This window comes from Uloborus diversus, chromosome 2 (genome assembly GCF_026930045.1).
Source record: "Uloborus diversus isolate 005 chromosome 2, Udiv.v.3.1, whole genome shotgun sequence".
Classification (NCBI taxonomy): domain Eukaryota; kingdom Metazoa; phylum Arthropoda; class Arachnida; order Araneae; family Uloboridae; genus Uloborus; species Uloborus diversus.
Window position 1 is genome coordinate 146,412,928 of NC_072732.1, and position 24,867 is coordinate 146,437,794.

The window sequence follows — 24,867 nt, forward strand, 5'->3', positions numbered from 1 at the left end:
TCCAAATTATGTTTTTCGCAATCACGACTTGCGACAGGGCCCTACTCATTGGGGGCTATGGTTTCTAGAAACAACTCCTGTCCCCCCAAGCCTACTCCTCCTCCTGGGCGGTTACGTGTGTATAGTTGTGTGTGTGTGCAGGCGTGTGTGTATGTGTAGGTGCGCGTGCGTGCGTTTGTAGGCTTGTGTGTGTGTGCGTAGACCTGTGTGTATGCACGTAGGCGTGTGTGTATGTGTGTAAAGGCTTGTGTGCTTGAGCGTTTGTGTGTGTGTGCTTGTGTGTGGGGGGTAGGACATGGACGCCCCCGACCAGGAGAAACGGTTTCAAGAGGGCAGTGCTCGGAGCCGCGCCTGAAGAGGCCGGTGGGGCGGTGGTGCTGGTGTCTCTGGTTCAAGCTGAAAAAGGAACCACAACATCAAGGATGGTGAAATGAAAGCAATAAGCAATCGTGATTGCTCAAAAAAAAAAGAAAAAAAAATGAAACGATTTATATTAAAAAGTTTGCTAACTTATTTACAAGCAATACTCTAGAACAAGTGACATTTGTTTTTTATAGCTCGTGTGCAACTTTTTCACAACACTTGAGTTTATTTTTTTATAGTACAAAGCTGTGGTTGATAATACGGAAGATTATTGAAGCTTTTGCTAAGCTGTTTACAGCAACTGTTTTTTCCTTTTTTTTCTTTTTTTACAGACATATTTCATATGTCTAATAAAACAACCAAAGCCTTGAGTAAATGAAAACTTTAGCGCAATAAATACTAACTTAATCCGCGCAAAGTATCATACGTCGTGTAGCTCAACATTTTTGACGAAAATCTGAGAGTCACAAGGACGCACAAGTGGGTGTTTGACACCCCAAAGAGCTTTATTATTCGAACTTTTTAAGTTCTCTAATTTGAAAATGGATCAAACTCGGTGTAGCTGGTTTGAAGGTCACTTGCTGATGGGGGTATATTTACTGTGTGAACTCCTGCAACGGTTTCCTGGAATTCCTTATATGGGGTGTAAAACACCCCTTGCGCGTTCTTGTGATTCTCTGATTTTCGTCGAAAATGTCGAGCTACATGACGTATGGTGAGGATATGAGACGTTTGCAAAAGCTGTAGGATGAAGTTTCCACTAATGATCAATCGATAAATGAATCTGATGAGGAGGAGCCTGATAATAGTGTTAAATTACAGTTGCCACGTTTCTGATAGTGAAACTGAGAATTTATCTGAAGATAACGAAAAAACTGGTCGTAAAAATGAAACTTTGTCCATTGGATAAGAGGGTCAAATAGAAGAGATTAAAGCTAGTGGACTCGAGCTGGCTAGCCACGGGGGGGTAAATGTTTCTTCTGGAATTCCTCTTAATCGGTTACTTGTCTGAGTTTGAATTATGTATTAAAATATAGAACCACAACCGGACAATCGATTAACTCTCTGTTTATTGTCTAATCTTTGTTCCAACATGTTCGAGCGTTGGTTCATCTGGTGCCATGACCAGGATAGTTGAAGCACCGATTTGAGAAAGCATGCGTATATGCATGCAATTTTTTTTTTCTCCTTGCACCATTCTGTTATAGTTCAGCTCTAGGCATTGTTGAAGGAAGGCGTAAACTAAGCAAAATAACTATTTTCTGCAATTTTGACTTAGTATTCGTGCGTATTCCGGTCTGAGCCACGTGCAAGTTTTTTCAATAATCTGTTAGCATCAGTCACTGAATTTCAATGAGGTATAAATGTTGTTCTTGATCTTAATTCATAATGTTTACTGTAGACAATTGTACAGTTATTTTGTATATTTCTCAAGACGTTGCAATTAGCAACACAGAATTTCTTGTTTGTGTCACGTGCTGAAATATTGGGTATAGCTGACGCGAAATTTCTAGTAATTTGTTACTTTCAAATTGTATTGTTTTGTGTGCTCGCAAATATTTTACATTCTTGGTTATTAATTTGGTCTTGTTCCATTTGAGAAGTTAAAATGAGTTGGAGGTGACGCAGGCAAAACAATAATACCGTATCGGGAAATTCGAGAGCTTCTTTAACAATGAACGCTAACTCCACGGTTGAACCAATTTCCAATATTTCTTTACTGGAATTAATTCCTAAATTTTCAGGGACCGCTGCGCTTCCCTGAACCCGTGAGGGCATTTATAGCAAAAATTAACGAGATTTCTCAAATAAGCGGGTGGTCGGATACACAGAAACTAATAATAACAAGACTAAAATTGACCGATGGGGCGGAAAGTTTTGTGCACGCGTATCCGAGGGCTTCGACCACACGAAGTTTCGATGAATTAGAAGAAAGGTTGCTATACAGGTTCGATAATCCTCTCCCCTTATTAACGTATCTGAACGAGCTCGCAACTTGCGCACAACGTACGAAAGAAACAGTTCATGACTACTCAACGCGGCTAAGAGTGTTAGGGAGAAATATAGGTTCAGTTCAGGGCGACAGAATATCTCCAGAAATTCGGCAAGCAAGCGACAAGTTATTGCAAGCTCGTTTCGTGGCAGGACTGCGCCCCGAAATCCAACGACACGTCTTAAGCCGGGAACCCTCAAGCTTCGAAGAAGCTATATCTGTCGCTTTGACGGAAGAGGCCAATAATAAGATTTTCGAGGGATCTTTGACGCGTCGGGAAAGTGAACGCGAGCAGGCCGATGTGTTTGCAGTGCTAACCGAACAAATCCGCGACTTATCGGTGCAAGTACAAAACCTTAAGGAACAAGTAAATGTAAATATTATTCATCCCAGAGGAATGAACGGTGCGCCATATCGCAGCAGGGCGAATATCAAATGTTACTTTTGTGGAGAGAAGGGCACTATCAATATGAATGCAGAAAAAAGATGAACCAACGCTCGAACATGTTGGAACAAAGATTTTACAATAAACAGAGGGTTAAATTGTCCGTTCTATATTTTAATACATAATTCAAATTCAGACAAGTAACTGATTAAGAGGAATTCCAGAAGAAACACTTAACCCCCGTGGCTAGCCAGCTCGAGTCCACTAGCTGCTGGTCTCCCGGTCGTACGTCGCACCCCGTCTGAGTTCCTCTCTCTCTCTCCTCCACCCTCCGGGGCTCGGGGTTGCTCGAAGGAGGTGAGGGAATCCCGAGCTCTCTCGCTATCTCTTCCTTGGCTCGTGTCTTCGAGACACAAATAATATTTCAACACCTTCAGAAACATTGTCATATTAATTTCGTGAAAGCATTCTGAATTTTATAATGAAGTCTACTAATAACTATTGAAAATTTTAGATATAATTATACTAGATAAAGAACTGCCAATGATAGCAGCAAAGATGAACTGAAGGCATTAATTGGTTAGCTGCTTGTTCTACAGTATGGATTTTTTTTTTTTTTAAAGGTTAATATTGGTATTTTTGTGTCTTTTAAACATGACTACAATCAACTGCAGAGTTTTGCTGCTCTTAATCAAAAAAGCTTCTAAAATAAGTATTAAAAAAAGTGAAGACCATTCATTAAAGACTTGGTCGTTCAACTTGTCAATTACCACGTGGATCAGTGAGCGATGCCAAGTCTCAAGCAAAAATAAAATTTGAGAAGTAGTGAAGTAGTTTTTCAAGTCCAAAAAAAAAAAAGTGTCATACAAGTGCTGTTATCTCTGTGGTAGTAAGAATGGCCAACAAAAACCTGTTTGAAAGCTTAAAATTTTTTTGCAAAAGATATTTTAATGCCATGTGTACCGAATGCATCACAATTGTGAGTATTTATATGAAATAAATCTTAAAATTTTGACTTAATGTGGCAAAAATCACTCATTAAATAGGTTGTTTTGCAAAGCTTAAAGTAATACTGATAGTACGGATTAAAGGAGATTCGAATAAAATGTTAAATTACTAATTAAGGTTTAGACACATCCTCCAAAGTTCCTAGCTGTTAAGGAAAAAAAATCAGAATCACATGAGAGAAAGTTTAAGCGTACCAAAAAAAAAAAAAAAAAAAAAGATTGTTTCATACACTAGTCTGCAAAACTGTTTAATAATTATTTCTCATTTCGAATAAGCTAATTTTTTCCATACCACCCGATGTCTCCTGAGGAGTTCCATCAATAGCCTGCCATCCACCATAGATCTGCTCTCCAGTCTCGGCCTCTATATCTGGTCTAGTCATCCACATCTCGTTCCACACATGGTAGTTCCTGCAAAGACATTAACGTACTTGATAATTTGAAAAAATAACTAATCTGCAGTACATTTTTATACATTATTTATCTTCACATCCATCTACATAACATATAAATAAAATAAACATTTTCTAAATGTCCTGTATGTAAGGCACCTTTTAAAAGCATTCGTTTAAAAACAAGATTTTTTTTTCCTTTCCTAAAACTACTGATCTTTCTATATAAATAGGCATCTATTTATCTCACCACATATCTCTAACTTTATTATTATAGTCTCTCTATACTTGTAGTCTCGGTTCGATCAAATTCGCTTATTTTTTAAAGTTTGAGTATAGTCAAGGTTATTTTTTCAAATGGTACCTTTATTGTCAAAGCATTTTTTTTTTTTTCAAATTTCAGTGCTGCAAAAACTGCAATCGAGGAGATTGATATGTGGATGGCCCTGACCTTGCATAGTTCTTAGCATAATGCATAACGTGAAAAATGATGAAAACGATAGGCTAGGAAAAATGACGTACATGTTAAAGTAGTCATATTTAGAACTCGTGCCCAGGTTTATTCCCCTAGGTGTCTCTGGTCTAAGACTAAGTGGCGACACCGGTGATAGTTTTTATTGGTCACAATCAAGAACACTATTTTTTAGTGGAGGTTTCACGAGTCCTATTCCTATGTGGTGTTGTTTGGAAACCCTCATTCTGGTTTTGGAAAATGTTAGTGATAGTAATGCTATTTGTAATGACTCTTTTTAGCCTAAGTTCCTAGAAGGGTAAAAACGACAAGAAAAAAACATGAAAGAAAGCTTAATGCAACTTTTAAATATCGCTTAAAACAAAATAATTGGTATATATATATATATATATATATATATATATATATATATATATATAAATTTTAAATACTGAAACATTAAAATTTGAACAGGACGATTTTGAGATAGGAAAAATATCGTTCTCTCTGTCGATCGGTCTGTCTCCCCCCCCCCCCCCACACACAACTCAAAACTTTTAAATAAACTGTCTGCTTCGAACATACTTTTTTTCTTTTATAGATCCCGGCGCGGATGCATCATTTCTATATTTCAGTTTTTAATTTATACAATGCTAGCGGTACCCGCACAGCGATGCCCGTCCTAAAAATTTAATGAAAGTCCGTTGAATAAAAAAATTGACGCACCCTCCCCCTCTGATGTGAAGTGATCGTTTTTCTTTGTATAAAATGCGTACACAACTATTCAAAAAAAAAAAAAAATAGTTTAAGTTTCTTTGGAATTTAAAACTTTTCGTCAAATCATTAAATTAGACTTACAGCTGCTTTTAAACTCTTTTTAGCGAGTGAAGTGGTTTTTGCTGCAATTTAAAATTTTTTGCCAAATAAACAAAAAAAGACATCAAACAATATCTTTCAAATGTAAAAATAATTCTGCAGCTCTATTGTTTATCGCCAAACTTGCCCACCAACCACGCTATCATAATCCATCCGACTAACAAAAAAAAAAAAAAAACATCCCGTGGAACAGTCAAAAAACCATCGTCAAAAAAAAGAAGAAAATGTCGTACATTTCATACGGATAAAAATAAATCAAAAGTTTCTTTTCTTTCAAAACAAATCGCCAAAACAATTAATTACATTAACGGTTGCCTTAAAAATTAATCCTAGACTGAACTGCTCAGCGCCTAACCTGACAAGCGATCACGCTACCGGAACCCAGCCCTTTGCGAGTGAAAAGGATGTTTTTTCTTTGGCAATAATAAATGTTTCGCCAAACAAACAAAGAGGTATAAAATCACATTAACAGTAGCTTTCAAATCTTTATATATTAAAAGCTGCTTTGCCCGGTCTACCTTGAGAACAAAAATTGTGTCAAGAGACATATATTCAGCAATTAATTAAAAGAATAACTTAATAACTTAAAGAATAACTTAAATAAAAGAAAAAAAAACACCATGCAAAATTTCCTTCCAAACAATGCCGATATATATTAAAATACTTTTAAGAAATTAAAATGCGAAAGATGGATTTTAAAAGCGTAACCATGGAAACATGAAATAAAATAAGTTTAAGAAATCAGAAGCAAAATAAGGGACGAATAATTTTAGCAAAATAAGGGCGCTAAACAATGGATTCAAAAAGCGTAACCATGGAATCGCGAAAATAAAATGTTGGCCAACTTGAATCAAAATGACATATTTCGAAATTGATTAAAAAACGCTTGTAACTTTTTTTCCCTTGAAGAGAGAAGCTAATTTTTTCGACCATAGGTCGAGAAAGATCTGGAGTAAAAAATCTCGTTTTTTCCAATGCGGTCAAAAAAAAAAAAAAAAAAAAAAACTGTGGGACAATTCCTTCACTTTTTATTGAAAGATTTAAAGAAGAAAGTAGTGCCTAAATTTCAGCTAAGCCTATTAAAGTTCGAGCTAAAAACGCAAATAACTCCCGCCGTATTTAAGTTGAAGCATTAAAACAAATTGCGTAGAACGCGGAAAATTCTTTCCTTTCTAACGATATATAATATTAATATGTGCAAATAATTTCTCACCCCTTTAATAGCCAATAATAGGCAATTTACGTGAAATTTGGGCCTAAATTTGAATAAAAAAAGAACTGTTAATCAGATCTTTTTCGAATTATAGCCTATGTTACTCAGTAAGAAAGCACCTTTCATATAGTGAAAGAATTTTTCAAATAGGTGCAGTGGTTCCGGAGATTATATGTTCGAGGTAAACACACAAAAATCCGCCCTCTCTCTTTATAATATTAGTAAAGATTTCGTTCACTTTTGAACAGTTCAAAAAATCTAACAGTAGCGCCTATGGGGAAACTTAAAATCAATATAGATTTAGCACTTAAAGGTGGATTTGCTATAAACAAACTTCATTCGGAAAAAACTCTTAAAGATGGACGTGTATAGATACTTTATTTTCTTTTTATTTAGCTATTTTAAGCTAAATAAAAAGAAAAATGCTCTTAAAATAGCTATTTTCAGAGTATTTTTTGAACTATTCAAAATTTTTGAACACTCTAACAAAAACTTTAAAATGTGTTTTTTTCGCACCAAAAATTTTAAAAATTGTGCAGATTCTGAATATATTATCAAATTTTAGTATGAATCTATAGAAAAAAATTTATCAATACAAATCACAGTGCTTTATTTCACAAACTCTTACCAAGTCGTGTCCTCGGTCATATTTTTCAAAGTCTCAGCCATTTCATCAATGAAGTTGTCAATGGTGAGGGTTGAATCTGAGTCATGTCCACTGTTATAGCAGGTCACAGTGCGTGTCGGGATGCCCATAGCTCGAGCCACTGAAGCCAAAAAAAAAAAAAAAAAAAAACTACAATAATTTCGAAAATCATAAAACCAATATCATCTATTAACAGTCCCCTGCAAGACTTCTATCCCAAATGCTAGGCGTCCTAAAAACACTGGCTAATCACTGCTGTGCTAGATTCCCTCGATTAGAGTATAAAACAATTGAAATAAACTACACCTCAATAACCCAGTTTTCTAACGAATGTGATAAAAAAAATGACGTCATATCAGGTGTTAGTGAAAAAAAAATAGGCAGTCATGGGACTGCCGACAGTAGTTAAAACTTAATAGTACAAAAGAAATTTGGTTTGTTTGCACGCGCGCGCGTGTGTGTCGTTTGTCTTTCATTTTCATTTAAAACTAATTAGTTTCAAAAATTAAAATTTTATAATTTGTAGATACAAAATATCAGCTGCGGTTTAGTTTTAACGTTTATCAGCAATGAGAGCATCAATCATATACATTTTGGTTGGTCAATTTCTGTTCGTTTATAAAATAAATATTTATGCAAACATAAGAAATATTCAAAAATAAAGTCTCAGTTTGTGTTATTCATTTTTCCATGAATAAAAATAACAAACAATACATATACTGAACTTTCCACGCAATGAATTTACTGCATCAACGTTCTTTAGCTGACTTGGCGGAAAAGCCGATATGCCGTGAGATTGACCAGCAAGCCGGGAAATTCGAATTTTGAGGCATGCCATATGATTTGGGTTTCATTTCAAAAAAAAAAAAAAAGAAAAAAAATCAGATTTAAATTACAAAAATATGATTTAAACAAAAAAAATCTTTTTTTTTTCAAATTTATTTATTTATTATTTATATTTAATATTATGATTTTTTACGCCATGATCGTCATCATCATCATTATTATGTTCAAAAACCAATACTATAGGTTTATGGTAACACAAAATCTTAATATATAAAAATCAATGTCCTGAGATAATATATATATATATATATATATATATATATATATATATATATATATATATATATATATATATATATATATATATCGAAATATCAATTAGTTCGGGAGAAATTAATTAAAACCCCTTAATTTCTGCGAAATTAAAATCCTGTCATTGAAATTCAAATCCCTTATTTTTGAAGGCTTTCCTCCATTCAAATCATTATTCAGTACTTCATCTCAACTTTTGGTCGATAGCGAACTATAAATTTGATATTGTTTTTTTTCTCACGTGATTCTTCGAGGCTTTTCTCAAGTAAAATCATAATGTTTCTGTCTTTTGCTTTTATTTTTTCAAAACTAGAAACAAAGTTTTTAAGAACATCATCACAGGCGGACTATCCTTTTGAATTTAGAAGAGTGCAGTTTCCTGTTCAAGTTTGCTTTGCAATAACCATTAATAAGTCACAAGGACAGACATTAAAAGTAGCAGGGATCGATTTAAGAGAAGACTTTTTTTCACACGACCAATGTTATGTAGCTTGCTCCAAAGCCAGTTCATCAGGCAGTTTAATAATTTTAGCACCAGAAAAAAAACTAAAAATGTTGTACACAAAGAAGTTCTAGCTTAAACATAGGTATAACAATAAAATGTGGATGACCTCTGTTTGCAATGATAATCAATACTTTAAAAGGATCGTTAATAACAGTTAACGATCGGTTAAGGACAAGGGCATATATATATAAGGAGTCCACGGTCCCCGGGATCCTCCCCAAATTAGAAAAAGTTATAGGTAATAAGTAATTATTATAGGGGATTTTCGCAACTAGGTGCACCAAGCACTGTTAACCCCTGCTAATTCCATTACCCGAGCAATGCCGGATACGGGAATGCAAATAAAAATCTTTGATTGCAATCGGTTTAAATACCGTTTAAAGACTGCATCAACTGCACTTTTATATATCGTTGTACTAAGATTGAAATCATCGAACATCGTTAAATTTAATTCTCCATTTAAAAATTCAATTAATGGTATATTTTTAACATTTGCAAAGTTGATGTTGAAATCCTTGCTCAAAATCCCAAATCATCAAAGCTTTTTCCAATTTTATCTTGAAGTAATGCAAAAGCGTCTTTAGAATAAATAAATAAATATTCATTCAAAAACTCTCGTATTGCGCTTGAAGACTTTTTCGGTGAAAAATAAACTACAACCATAACAATTAGCTGTCCATTTTCAGAGTGGCAACGGGAAACACAATGTCTCCTCGATATCAGAAACATTGTTTTTTCTCATCTCAAAAAATTCCCAGGGCCAAAATAAGTTTTCACTTCAGAAAATTATATGAGGGTGAGGACCGAACTTACGGTTAGTATCTTGTTTCGATTCTTGAGACTGATGCGCTGCCGATCGTGCCACTGAGCCTCGTTATCTTAACGAAAATATTGTACATAAAGGAGCAGAGAAAAGCCGCGCATGCGCTGTATTCCGGTGTTAGTAAGGGGATGGCTTTTTGGGTGTCGGGAAAAGCATGGTTTGTCCCCACCTCAAAAGTACTCAACACGCCTAAAGAAGTTTTCACTTCAAAAAACCTTTGAAAGGAACATCGGTAATTGCATAAGTTTACATAGCTATCTTTTCATTACAGCTTTACTGCAAAAGAGGTATGAATCCCTGCAGCAAAATAATTGATGTCATTATTTCTTTTTCCCAAAACCGGTTATCACGTCATATTTTTTCTGGCATTTTTCTCGAAAACCATGGGTCTTGCAGATATAGTTATTTTGGTCCTTTTATGTAATTGAAGCGACAATTGAATTACAGGCAAGGGCGCTGGCAGTACTATGTTGATTACAATGTGTCCTATATGTCTTGCAGCAAGTTTTCAACAGTAGTAGATAACATCAGAAGCAGTTATAATAGCATAGATACGCATAATCGTAAACGTCAAATGGAATAGTAAAAATTGTGAAAAAATGTAATGGAGTATACGATTAAAAAAGTACTTTTTAGACACAACGAAATAGTCGGTTAGACAGGTAGACACAAGTTGTCCATTTTCCCTACTAAATAAATAAAGTTCGTAATATTATAATAGATAACCACTACTTTAACGTGATGCTAACGGATAATCGATTTTTCCATCTTGAGACAACTACCTAAGTCACGGTCAACTAAACCAGCAGTGAAAGTACAACTCGATACTACCAGATGTTCTTCAAAATAACACTTCCGGAAGCCATTGAGGTTTGAAAGTGCTCGCAAATTGTTTGTCAGAATACCTTCAATTTGTTAAAAGTGAATAGCTTTGTTTTTCAACACTCTCCTAAAGATGCCGGGAGTCAGAAAAGTTAAAAATCCTCTGCTATAAGTAAGTACAACACTTACATGTGGTGATGAGCCCTCCGAACACCCAGCATTGTGCGAATTTGACCGATTTTCCGGTCTCAATATACTTTTGGATGATTTTGGCGCTGCTGATCCACGCGTTAGGGCTAATGCCATCCTTGTAATTGCCATCCCAACAGCCCTCCATTATCCCAGTATCGTCTTGAGCATTTACCTGAAAGTTTAAAAAAAAAAAAATTATATTGTTCTCATTACTTATGAAATTTTATTGGTTTATTTCCAGTGAAGTAATAGTAATAAAGCAATATTATTTGTTTAAAAAAATAGGTTTTGCTGTAATTTTAAAATGCACAACGCAAAATGTTTTAACATTTCTATAAAGAAAAAATGTGTACTAGGCATTAAGAGAAAGCTACCCGTAGAGCGATTATATTCACATGAAAACTCCATGCAGACGCTCCGATTTCCATCTGAATAGGCAATTATGTGAAATTTTAGCTCAAAGAGTTATCAAAAAGAAAAAAAACGAGCTCCAAAGTACAAGCACGAGAAGATCCAAAGTAATTTTTTACCAAATTTGTATAATGTAAGTGCTATGCGTTCCTCTTGAAAGATTGCATCCATATTCACAATTTCCTTGACGTTACACTTTCTAACAAAATGTTTATGAAAAATTGTTTGAGTGCTCTATCAAGAGTGGCTGAGGAGAAAATTTGTGAGAGGGACATCATTTACTGCCGAAATGGTACCGATTAAGAATAACCACAAATGCGTCGGTTTCATGATACAAAACTTTTGGTTAAATACTACATGAACTACAACGTTGAGCATTACGAAGTTATATTGGACGTAACAGTCATGAAGCCAAATCATTAAGGCAATGGAATGTAAAGCTAAAAGAATCGAACATCGTTGCCGATCTTATTAGAAGTCTGAGTAAAGTTCCTTTTTTCTATCTTTTATTTTTTTTCCCTTGGGTATAGTAGAATTTAACCTTTGCTGCACCAATAGCTGACGTCAAAAAACTAAAGATAAAATAGGGTCTGGTGGGGTAAAGTGGTCATAAAATCGTAGGTTTTCAACTTTGGTGGATAATAAATACAACAAATAATTTAAACACCTCAACTTTTTTTGTTGTTATTTTACATTGCATTATTAAAGAACACAGTACATTGAAGTTTAGGAAAAAAAAATATTGATTTAATTAGTTTTATAGCACTTTCTTTTCCCTTTGTATTTATGACCACTTTACCCCATGGGATGGGGGAAAGTGGTCATAGCATGGGGTAAAGTGTTCATAGTTAAAAATAAATGCAAAACCGTATTAAATAACCATAATATTTGTATATTTCAGTTATTTTTATGGTTACAAGTATATGCACTAATATACGCGTGTATTCACGAGTATATACGTGTCGTGTAAACATGAGTAATCACGTTCATATATGAGTAGATACCGTGCATACCTGAGTATATACATGTATAGTAGACGTATATACGCATATATGTACAAGTGTACATGTGGGTATATACATAACTGTACATAAATGTATATACGGGTATACACGAGTTAATTCGTGGATGCATCCAGTGCGTGTTTGTACGTGTCTACTCACGTATATACACGTATAAATGGAAGCACGAGTATATACGTATGTATACGTGTAAACACAATTATATACCTGAAAAAAGGTATATACGTACATTTATGTGTCCGTACATACTCGTCAACCAGTACATATATGTATTCACGAGTATATACGCTTACATACATGTATGCCTACAGAGTGAATCCAAGCTCTTGAGCAAAAATATAAGTGGTGTGAGAGGTGAGGATAAAAAGCAAAGATTAATAAGGAATTTATGGTCGTTGACGCGCTACATGCACACAAAGCCACAAACTGATGGATGCAAAACAGGTCACAAATTTTTTACACAAAGTTGATTTTACTCAAAATTTAGTTTTTAAGAAATATTTAGAGCACTTTTTAAAAGTTACGGCCCGTAGTAGTTCTAATACACGCATCGCAACAAAGGCGCAGCGACGGATGAAAGTTTTTCAAAAGTCGCGTTATTAAAACAGAGATTGCTCTGTGATTGCGACGCATGCATTACAGCTGCAGGCCTCAAATTTCTTTAATCGCTTTAAAACCTTCTTACAACCTAAAATATTGTGCAAAATTGTCTTAGTGTAACAAATTTGTGACCTGTTTTGCATCCATCAGTCTTTGGCTTTGCGTGCATGTAGCGCGTCAGCATTGAGTTTATGACCATATGTTCCTTGCGATTCTTGCTTCTTACCCTCCCCTCTAACATCTGTTAAAAATTTTCCCAAGAGTTTAAACTAACCCTGTATACTTGTATGTCATATGCTTGTATGTAAGTATCTACTCGAGTACGTACGTGTATATACGTGTCTACCTGAGTATATAAGTGTTCGTATACATACGAGTAAAAGCAAGTATATACTTGTATAGTCGAATGTATATCTGCAAAGATAAAAAAATACCCATATCGTAGATACCCATATACGTATTTATTGGTGCATTTATGTGAATACGTTTGTATACGTGCCTACACGAGTATATGCGTATGCATACGTATATACTCGTATATTTAACCCCATTTACGGTAAAAACAATACATATTAAGTGAAATTAATATTTAATTCATATATGCCTTACACATAACTTTTAAGTGACAGTAGAAGAACAATATTCGTTAAGCCTAATATTATGACCACTTTACCCCATCTTACTGAAATTGTTCTAAAAAATGATCTAAAATATATTCAGCTAACTGCTAATGAGTAAGCGATCTTAAGACATGTAGGAAGCTTCCTGTGCCGTCAATCTGTTCATAATTCTAACAAACAAAATTTCCCAAAGAAGTTCAAAGAGGTGTTTAGATTTTTAAAATTTTTATATTTACACAAAATATATTTTACCAAATAAAATTTTGCCAGGTTTAGAAATTTTGTATTCAAAATGTAGTTTTTATTTCCCCGAATCTAAAATAAAATTTTCACAAACATTCGAACATTTATTTCCAAGCTATAGTCATTTATTTGACGTATGACCATTTTACCCCATTGACCACTTTCCCCCACCAGACCCTATAAGATGATTTCTGCATTGTAACGAAAGGTAGGTAAAATAACACTTGACAGTAATTGGAATACCGCTTAAACATTCTCCGATCTAACAAGAGTGCAAGCGTCGAAGCTTATTAATTTAAATATCCCCATAAAATGTCATGACTGTACTTTAATGCAGAGGAGGGTGGAATACATTGGAGGTGCATGCAGGGTACAGTGAGGCAGCTATTTTTTTTTTTTTTTTTGGAGTTTTAAATTATAATCAGGAAATGATGTTAAATATCTATAAATCTGTAGTAATTGAAGTTTTGGATTCTGGGAATTATGTTGTTGCAATCAAATGATCGTAGTTTTTCTTATTTCAGGTCAGCTATGGTTTTTTTCCCCGACTCTCGCATGCATCGAATTATAACATTTTCTTTTATGAATAAAAATTAGCCATTTGATGATTTTCATTGTTCCAACTATGCACTTAGTTATCATTAAAAACATTTAGGATAGGCTTTAACCAAACTCCTGACAATGTGGAATTAGAAGAAAATGTAGAGTGTGAAAGACTTAGTGGGAGCAGAGTGATCTCACTGTGACACATCCTGATTTCTGGTTCAAAAGGGATGTTTTATTTAAATTTATTTTATGGTCCAATAATTTTCAACTTGCTGTTTAATTACTTTACAAGGATCTTTATTTTATCAAACATGTGAATTAAATCACGTAAGCTGAAAATATGGACATTTTCTGAGGACTCCATCAGAAATTCATTGTAATTTACCTTCTGATTCCAAGTGACATTTCAGATAAAGTAGATCAATATTATCTGTAAATTATAGATAAAACTGATACAAAAAGTCATCTTGCTCTAGTGTAGCAGTGAGTGTTTTCTTAGGTTTTTAGAGCTTCAAAGGATATATAAAAACCGAAGAGAGAAAAAGTTGAGTAATAAAGAAAGAGCATCAAAGGGTAAGAGCCATCATTGCAAGATATGCTCCTGGGAAACAAATTTTAGAAGAAGAAAACACGAAAACTAGAAAAAAAAGTGGCAAAAATGTAAAAAAAATGTAGGCTTATTTGACACAACTGATGAGGCAGAAAACATTAAATGGCGCATCTGATATTCTATCCGACCATGTTGACACGTGCGAAAATCTACCTTCTGGGTTGAAGAGCTGGATCGTTGACACTTAAAGTTCGGATAATATTTGCCATTAAACATGTCAGAAAAGTTCTAATGGTAGCTGATAACGATGGAGACTTTTATTTATTTATTTATTATTATTATTTTTTTTGTCCATAAGTAAAACTATTTTGACTTTTTTTTTGACGATCTGTACTAGATGTTGCATCCGTTCCAGATAAAAGTTTTAAATTGTTTATAAAAGATCCTACGTAAAGCAATTATACGAAAAAAAATCATTCTTTTTTTGGTCTGAAAATTGAATTTTTATATAAATGTACAATGAAACTTGATTTTTTTCATTAGGATTTGAATTTCATTTTAAACGAGGAACATAATGTTTCTGACATCACTATATGTTGTGTCTCTGTGCTTTGTAAGCTGCTTCACTGTGTTCTATGAGTGGTGTTCAGTGAGACAAGATTTTACGTTTTCTTTTTTTATATTACCTTTAAAACTTTAAATAGCATTGAACTGTTTTGTGTCTTAAAAGTTGTATACTTAAGCTTCATTACAAATCCACCTTAAAAGTTTTCTTACGTAATCAACATTTCGAAATTTCTTGAACTTCATATTTTTCGTCTCACTGTGTCCCACCTTCCCCTACCAAAAGCTAAACTTTACCATCTTTCAGTTCTTCAATACCTTTAATTACGCAAGTTTAATTGGTTCTGAAAGCTCACTTTTAAGTCAGAGGCAAGTCAGTGCAAATTAATTCCTGATCCAGTATCCTCAGAGGTACTGATTTGTAGTGTGAAACTAAAGAGGAATTTGTGACCATAATAGATTTAACGTATATCGGTCACCATCAGCGTATACAGAAAGTTAAAATAATGTTACAAATCGGAGAAAAGCTTTTGCTTCACTCTGTTTTGCGCGTATCTTTATATCTGGCTGTGTGTCAATATTGATTAATAAGGGAGAGTGATCTATGGGGGATGTTGGTTCCCGTTGCTTTTTGTATGACGGTATTACTTACCAGCGCAGCCAGAAGCCTGGAAATCTTGACAGGATCGTTCCTATCGCGTACAGATATTTGGTCAGATGTCATCATTAGGTTGCAGCATTCTATTACACCAGGGCAATACTACAAGGAATAGAAAACGCGGTCTAAATTTTATTTTCAATTAGTATAAACCTTTTTTATCTTGGTTGATAGGTGCTTTTCTATTGGTCGAGCAATAATGGAAGATAATCAAATTCAAGCGCATAATTTTAAACATTGATGTCATTAACGAATTTCTTTCATATTTTAGATATAAATAGGTTAAAATGACTAAATTCGATTTCGGACGAATTTTAAAGAACTTTAATTTCCTTTCTCATTTAATCTCTCACCTAATCTGCGAAAACGATTCAAAATTATGCAGCATTTATCTGTTTCGACTATTCATTTATTGTAATTCATTCTCTCGCTAATGTGATCCTTAAATTATTCCTTATATAAGGATTATTTCATTCTTATTTTATTATGTCTTATTTATTATTTGTCTTTTCTCAATACGTATTCATTGTTCGTTTAATTACCTATTCATTTTTTTTCATTTGCTTATGCTTAGGTTCTTTAAGTCTTTATGAAAATAACTCATTTTTATTTCGTTTCTCATTTTCTAACCGACTTTTAAATGGAGTTGGTTATCAGCTTGTACCTTATGTATTTTTGTATGTTTTTTTTTTTTTTTTTTTTTTTTAATCTTACAGTGTCTCACTAAATGAGCCTATTTTGATGATTCCTTTGATCAAAATTTCTCTTAAAAGTTGAAATATTTTTTTCTTTAAACACCATTGATATTTCTTTGAAACATATTTTTTGAAAGTATTCTTTTATTCTCATATTTATTTATTTTTTATTTTCATTTGTATTTTTTTTTCACATTTGCTTATTAGTCAGCGCACTTATACTTATTTAATTTTGTCACTCGCATTTCACTCAATAATTCAATCAAGTTCGGTTCTACTTTCCTCCCACATAAATTGGAAAGTAAACAATTACATAAGATGGATAACGCTGTAAAATTTATATAATCTGTATTGTAAATTAAGCATTGTTCTACTGCAAAGTCAAATCTGCGTCACACCAATCAAACGATAATTAACTGTAAACCTAGTGTGAGCAATACGAAACAATAGCAGCAATTTTTGTTGAGATAGAAAGTTTTTGATAGCATAACTATCCACAGTTCGCTCACTTGATCGTACGTCCAAGGTTTCTTGTCCATCTTCTTATGAATTCCACAGAAGAGGATTCCTTCATCTCTCAGCACTAACTCTTGCCTCATTTTTTCATCCTGCATGTACACAGTGTCCTCTGTAATATTAAAGGGTTACAGTACCTCAAAAATGATCAAACGATCAAAAAATATTTTACTTATTTCAAAACTAAAAATTACTTTATAAGAAACTCAAATATTTAGAGCATGTTATACCTATAAAAACATTAAAAAAAAAAAAAACGATTTTTCACATAACTAATTACAGAAGGTTTTCTAATCTATACTAATATTATAAAGATAGGGCGGATTTTTGTGTGTTTATATGTTCGAGGTAATTTCCGGAACCACTGCACCTATTTGAAAAATTCCTTCACTATATGAAAGGAGCTTTCTTACTGAGTTACATCTACTAAATTATAACTAAGTGACTATAATTCGAAAAAATCCGATAAATAGTTATTTTTTTATTCCAATGTAGGCCCAAATTTCACATGAATTCCAGAATATGGGAGTGAAAAATTACTTGCACAAATTAATATTATATATCGTTGAAAAGGGTAGAATTTTCCGCGTTCTAAACAATTTGTTTCAGTGCTCTAACTTAACTACGGCGTGAGTAATTTGCGTTTTTAGCTCGAACTTTTTTAAGCTTAGCTGAAATTTAGACACTACTTTCTTCGTTATAATTTCTTCTTTAAAGATATACTTGTGAGAAAAATGTCAGCCTATGCAAATAATTCGTTCTTTCAGTAAAATTTGAAACATTTCTTTTTGCACAGACGTACGATCTACATTTCATGGAATCCATTACATCTAGCATTTAGTAAACTTTGCAATCATGTTCACTTCCTTAGGCCGATACATATTTTTCAGTAAAAAAAAAAACAACTTCTTATGTTCAAGAAAATGTTCACTATCTGATGCTGATATCTGTTTTTGCAGATACAACGCATATTTTGTCTAACAATGGTAACACATAACGCTAATTTTCATTGTTTTACTATTTGTAATCAGTAGCTGGGGCAGTTAGAACTCCTCGAGTAAGATACCGGCATTTACAAACACAATGAAACATGGAAGATAAAAAGTTGGATACTCGCCTACCATCCTGTTTCATTTTTCTAAAATATATGTTTAAAATGGAATTCAACTTACTTGGGTTCCAGGGGTTAAAGAGAAGCATGAAAGGTTTTTTCATTTTGTAATTGAGCGCCCGTTTCTTGTCCTCCAGCAGGTTCGTATCAATTTGAAGGTACCACTCCCCAAAGTAACTTTTTGATGACGTTGTAATCTGTCGTAAAAAATTAAAATACATTAAACAAATCAATTTGATATTTGGCATCTTGGAGTTCACATTAGTTTTTTCCTAAGCATGAGTTGCAATAGGACTATGCTCATTATGCTCGTTAGGTTTATTAATTCTACGTATGACTCTTGTTCCAATTCTGCCGGACTGTCACAAGATATGACTATCTTGTGATAGTCCGGCACTATCACAAGATATCTTTGTCGTACAAGAAGCAATAAAAATAAAAGTTTTTATAGCAATAGGCAATAAACATTTTTTAACAAAGGATGTTTTTTTCTTTTACAATTTACCTTCAAATGAATGGGTAGTTGCTGTGCATCTTTCTCCTGTGGATTTTTGTGTATCTTGAAGAAAAAAAAACTGCACTGACAGATTCGTTTTTTTTTTGTTTTTTTTTTTTGACCCGAAATTAATAAAAATTGTCTAATTAAATCCAAGATGAAAACCAAAAGTTTTGTTGTTGATGTTGTTGTTGTTGCTTAGTGTAATTGAGTAATGATCAATGGAGTGATGAAAATTAGGATTCAAACCGCGAATAACGAAAAGATTAGAAACTCTGCCGTGAAGCATATTTTTCTTTTTGAGTGTGGTTAAGCATATATAATCAGGGAAGGAGTACTTTAAGTCAAACTTTATCCGTAAGAATTATTTTATGTATGCCTCAAGCAAGCGTAATATTCATAAGGTATAATAGCCATTCACTGATTGAGTAACATTGACGTCACCAACAATGAAATTCGCGCGATAACTTGTGAGACGACATTATTTCGCTGTTGCATCACTTAAATTCAGTAATTTTATTTATAACTAGAAAATCTCCCATCAAAGTATGACTGGTGAAAATTGTTTCTGCAATTGAACGAAGCTATTGCCTGTTTGGAGATAGTTTGATAGTCAAAACTTTAACCCTAACTCCAATGGATTATTAACCCTGAACTCCAGTAGATGGCGTTTATTGTTGACCACTTTGTCTTTTTTTTTCCTCCGTAAATAGACATACCAGTAAAACAGTTAAGTTACCGGGTGCAGTCCAACTTTCTCGAAATAAAAGCGTTTCCTTGCACATTGGCGTGCGCACGGGGGGTCACCAGGGGTCACCTTGGTACCCCCATTAGCACGTAGAATTGAAAGATAATACAAAAGTGACTAAAATTTTACATCTTTAGGTTTACTAATTTCTTCTCATAATCTTTAAAAATGCTTTTTTTACTCAAAATATTCAAAAATATTCCTTAAGCGAGCAAATATGGGAGCCTTTTAAAGCGTAATTTCAACCTCCTGGTACAGTGGTACCCCCATTTCTGAAGCCCTGCGCACGCCTATGTCCTTGCATGTCAAACGTTTCCAAAAAATAATATCCAACTATTAATGACTTAATGAATTTTTGGTCATCCAACAACGAAATAATGCCGGCACGCATGCTATGGCTCAAGTTTCATTTTTGGTGATGTAATTAACGTTACTCGATCAGTGAATTGGCTATTATATATATGATGATTATATAATATTTTTTTGGAAGCGTTTGAGAAGCAGAGAAGTGATTGTTTTAACAAGGGCAGAACTAGATCTAATAAGCAACTGCTTTACTGGTCAAACATTGATTAAAAAACTTGGAGGTCCGTTTTAAGCCATCATGGGAGTGATGAATTTATTTTTTCCATAATCATTGTTAAACATTTCTCTATGATATGGGTGATACATTTGAAACGCGTCAAAATTTGCGGGAAGTATTTCTAATAAAGAAGCAACTTGCACCCGTTATACCATAAGGGGCTATTTTCTACTTGTCATTAAATGTTTAACATTTTAGACTGGTTGTTATAGTGTTGAAAACCACTCAAAAACGTTAGTGAAAAAGAGTGTGCTTCCTTGGGAATTTAACATTATTACGTCTTGCGAGAAAGCAATTCTTAATAAAAAAAAACACTTACTTCCACTGTGATTATGGCTCCTTTTGCCGATTGTTCGGTTGACATCCCTTCCCCACCTCCTGTTTCAACGATCTGGGCAGTCCACTCGTGAGGCGCCTTTTCTTTTGGGGCCGGAGCCACTGGCAAAAAAATCATCGTGTAGCCCTCCATGGTAGGAATTTTGACACCTTAAAAGGTATAAATCATCAATGCATTACTTAAATTCCTGGTAGCACAACATGTCTCAGAAAAAAAAAAAAAAAAAAACAACGTCATCGCTGCGAGGCACAGTAGTAGAAAAATTTCACTTCAACTATAATCTTACATTTTTCAGCGACGGTCAAGTGCGTTCACTGAGACGTCGAGGCAAAAATTAATTTCTGTTTGTAATTGGTGAAAACCTAACCCGGCAGCATCAAAATGCTGCTATTAGGATCTACGTAGTCATCATAATGCTGCCAGGTTAAGTTTGCTACGACTATAGTCACTTTAGGTCGATATAAAGACGTCACTACGCGTCATTTAGCAACATTTTAGCTGAGAATCATTAGTAAGTTGCTGCATCCTGTAAATTTTAAAGTAATGCTTTCTGACCATCATGTCAAGTTTACCTATCAGGTCATTATATTCGCTGTCTTGTTAGGAATGCATTAAACTACTTGCATAAGTAACTACTAACTTGACAAGCATGAACGTACTAAAGTAAGACAAAACAACGTTAGAAGAAGCACAAATTTGTAAATTACAGCAGACACGTGTTTCAGCGTTATAGGGAACGCCTTTTTCGGATGTCTTTTCATCCATAAGCTCATTATTTTTTGCAATGAAAAAGGCGTTCCCTGTAACGCCGAAACACGTGTCTGCTGTAATTTACAAATTTGTGCTTCTTCTAACGTTGTTTTGTCTTACTTTACTGTTCAGCACAAAGGTATTATTTATCTTATGAACGTACTAGTTTACACTCATTGTAAAGCAACAGCAACAAAACAGTTCAATGCTCGCTTATTATACTTCCTAGAAATAAAACAAAAATGACAAATCACACGAGTTCTTTGAAGCTTTTTAAATAAAATTTTCATGGTTGTAGCAATTGACACAATGGTTACATTTTCGTTTTTTAGCTCCCATTTTCTTCAAAAACGAGATTTTAAGACTGAAAGGAGCCGTAATATCAAATTTGGTTGGCAAAACGTAAGTATGGTAAAAAATATATGAATTAAAACTTAACATTTCGTATTGAACTTAACGTTCGTCTTCAATTCAACGATTCAAGTGCCCCTAAACACCTTTTGTTCCTGTAACATCCAAGTTTACCAAGCATCGGAAAATAAACAAAATATATCATCTAGATCTTTTCAAAGAAAATAACTAAAACTACTCTTTGTAGTACTTATTTTTTAAGCAACTAATTGAAAACGTTTGGATAATTTGACGTTATTTATCTGAATAAAAAAATACGATTACAGACTTAAAAAACGAACACCATTCTCGCATTTTGCATTATAGTTTCGTCTATAATCGGCAAGCTCTAGTAGCTTGCGTGGCATAGAATCTAGAAGACAATTACTATACTGGAATCATTTTGACTTTTTGCACGATCCCTGCTTCATGCGGTACAACTTTGTACTATAATGTTGGTCATTAATTTTTTTTGTGTGTTATTATTGTTTTTCATGCAGTTAATTTTTGTACACATGATTGTTGGGAATTTAGAGGGTAGTATAGAAAAGTAGTTTATTTTATTTTTCGCTTGAGGCTTTTATGATTTTTACACTACTCTTTGTTTAGATCATTAAGTCAAAAAAAAAAAAAAAAGATATATGCAACTATGAATAACGATTACGAATATATAGGTTATTTAAGTTAAACCTGGGCACAACTAAACGATGTAATAAAATGTTCCAAAAATATTACATTCAAAATATTATTAAAAAATATAATAATATAATAATAGATTACAGAACGATTATGACTATTCGTAGATGAACATCATGGCTTTTGAAGACAAACGCCAGTATTTACCAGACGAAATCGACCCTTTAGTCAGTCTGTCAAACCGCCAATCAAGATGTTTTCAATCAAAAAAGGGATCTCCATCTGAGGTACAGGTGTTTGACCGAGAGTCGAATAGTCTGGTGAATAAGGATGGTAGTTGTATCTTAAGTAGTGACTGCTGAGAGAAAAGCCACTCACCTTTCAGGTAGAAAATGAAGCTGATAACGTCAGTACTCTCATCATACTTGCGGTTGCATACCAGGTTGATCCGGAATTGCTGGCCCCTCCTTATGAGCAGTACGCCCTCTTTTAGAAGGGAAAATTTTGTTGTGTAGTGCGCCTTTGCATTATACTGTAGGAGTGGGTCTACCTCGAATACTGTCAAAACTTTACTCACTGCGAAAGACACCAATTAATTTGTTGGGATGAATTATGATTTACACAAATTAGTCGAAATAGAAATAAAATTTACTCTATATTGCGCAAATGAATAGGCACAAAGATTTTATTTTACGTTTTTAAATTTTTTTTTCAATAAAATTCATTTGCACCCAGCATGCTACAGCAAGTCATACTCAGCAGTTTATCTGCTTCAACAACATCAGTATGTGTATTTTAATGAGTTAGAATGGAGTATGAATTATCATATTTACTAAACAAAATTCGTCCTTGGTTGCTTTTGGAAAGTACACGGTTTCTACATGTGAAATATCGGTTTTTGAAAAGTCATGAAGAGTTGAGGCTATGCCTTAGGTTAGGTCGACTAATTATGAAGGAAAGAGTAGCTCATTGAATTTTTATGCTGACCAGTTTTAGTTTATTTTCAAAAGTAGATTGAAAAGAAATGATTTTTTTTCTTTGTACGCCTAAGAGTAACATTTAATTTATCAAATCCTAGCTATTTGATTATTATTTCATACGGCTACATTATCTCTAAAATCTTCTACTTCACAATTACACTCCGATAATGCAGAAGATTCGTGTTTATGTCCTGTAGCCATATTTCGTTCATTTGAACATAGCATGTACTATATCAGTCATCTTGACTAATAATAAAGCTGAAAGTCTGTATGTCTGGATATCGGGATCTCGGTATGTCTGTTACACGTATAGCTCCTAGACCGTTCGGCCAATTTTCATGAAATGTGGCACAAAATTAGTTCTTATCATATTCTTTTTCTATTCCAATTTTAAGAACATTTTACCGAGCAAATTATCTTAACGTTGAACATGGGCGAGCAAATAAACATAGCAAATTGGCGAGAAATTCATCATCAATTATTTGTAAATATGCAAGCTAACCAAATGATCTCTTAATTTTCTACTACGAGCAAAGCCGTGTGGGCACCGCTAGCCATTACTAAAACAGATTCAATGGGCATGGGACAGTGGTATTCAATAAAGGTGAGGAGCACAGCCTCACCTTAAAAGGGTTACAGAAATTTTAGAAGGAAGAATACTTTGAAAAATTAGCTTGAAAATGTGCCAAGATTTTAAAATTTGTTAACTTGATTACAGAAAAGGGAAATGTCTCTTATAATCATCAAAGCGCGTTAAAATTATGTATTCCATGGTGTTATGAAATCAGGGAGTCATAGTTAAAAGTAAATTCCAACAGTAAATACTTACTGTCCGCTCCAGAAACAGGGTTCCTTGGCATAGGCCACAATTCAAGAAATTTTGGAATTCGATAAACTGTCGGCGGCATCTGTGGGTCGGTGGTTTCTTCGAAGAAGGCTACAAGCTTGGATTGATTGGCACCCATATTGGACAATATTCTGTAGAAGAGTCGGAAAGGCACTTTCAGGAACTGACCTGAGAGTTTATATGATAATACTTGTGCTGCAAAAGCAATTTAAGGGGGGTCCGGGACACATTTTGAATTTTTTTTTATTATATACTTTAGAGTTTTGAAATTTTTTGCACTGATTCACCATTTATTTAATAAGCAAAATCATAACATAAAGATGAAAAAAAAATATTTAAATTTAATTAGTTTTTTTTAATGGGGTTGCTTTAAATTGTTATAACTCAAAATATTCTTGATCAATTTTCAATTTTTTTTAAAATAAATTTCGCACAAATATCTAAGATTTATTTTTATTCGGCAATTTTAAAAATATTGATTAAATAAAAAATATTTGAAGAAAAATTTCGAAAAATTCGAAGATACCTTTAAAAAAAATCATAATTTTTGCAGTAAACTTTTTTCAAATTCGCCGAATAAAATTTAAAGTTAACTGTTTGAAAAATATATGCTCCAAGTTTCATTACTTTATCTTTATCGGTTCCTGACTTATAAGAGTTTGAATGCAAGAAATCGGTGATTAAAAATTATATCATGGAGAAAAACGCGTTTAAAGTTTTAAAGTTAAGTACACATTAGTTAGGTGCATGCAACAAAAATAATTATATCTTTCGTTCTGTTTAAGATAAAAACAAGAT

General features: G+C 33.6%; 1 protein-coding gene across 1 annotated transcript in view; it reads right to left on the reverse strand.

The window, feature by feature from the left end:
• Positions 1-24,187, reverse strand: part of LOC129216587 (annulin-like) — a 43,824-nt gene extending 19,637 nt beyond the window's left edge. The window contains exons 1-8 of the mRNA XM_054850802.1: positions 24,052-24,187; positions 20,449-20,615; positions 18,364-18,499; positions 17,185-17,303; positions 15,975-16,082; positions 10,764-10,938; positions 7,309-7,447; positions 4,041-4,159 (exon numbers count right to left, since the gene is read on the reverse strand). Coding sequence (XP_054706777.1) covers positions 4,041-4,159; positions 7,309-7,447; positions 10,764-10,938; positions 15,975-16,082; positions 17,185-17,303; positions 18,364-18,499; positions 20,449-20,615; positions 24,052-24,187 — 1,099 coding nt within the window. The remainder of the gene's footprint in view (positions 1-4,040; positions 4,160-7,308; positions 7,448-10,763; positions 10,939-15,974; positions 16,083-17,184; positions 17,304-18,363; positions 18,500-20,448; positions 20,616-24,051) is intronic.
• Positions 24,188-24,867: the final 680 nt, after the last annotated feature.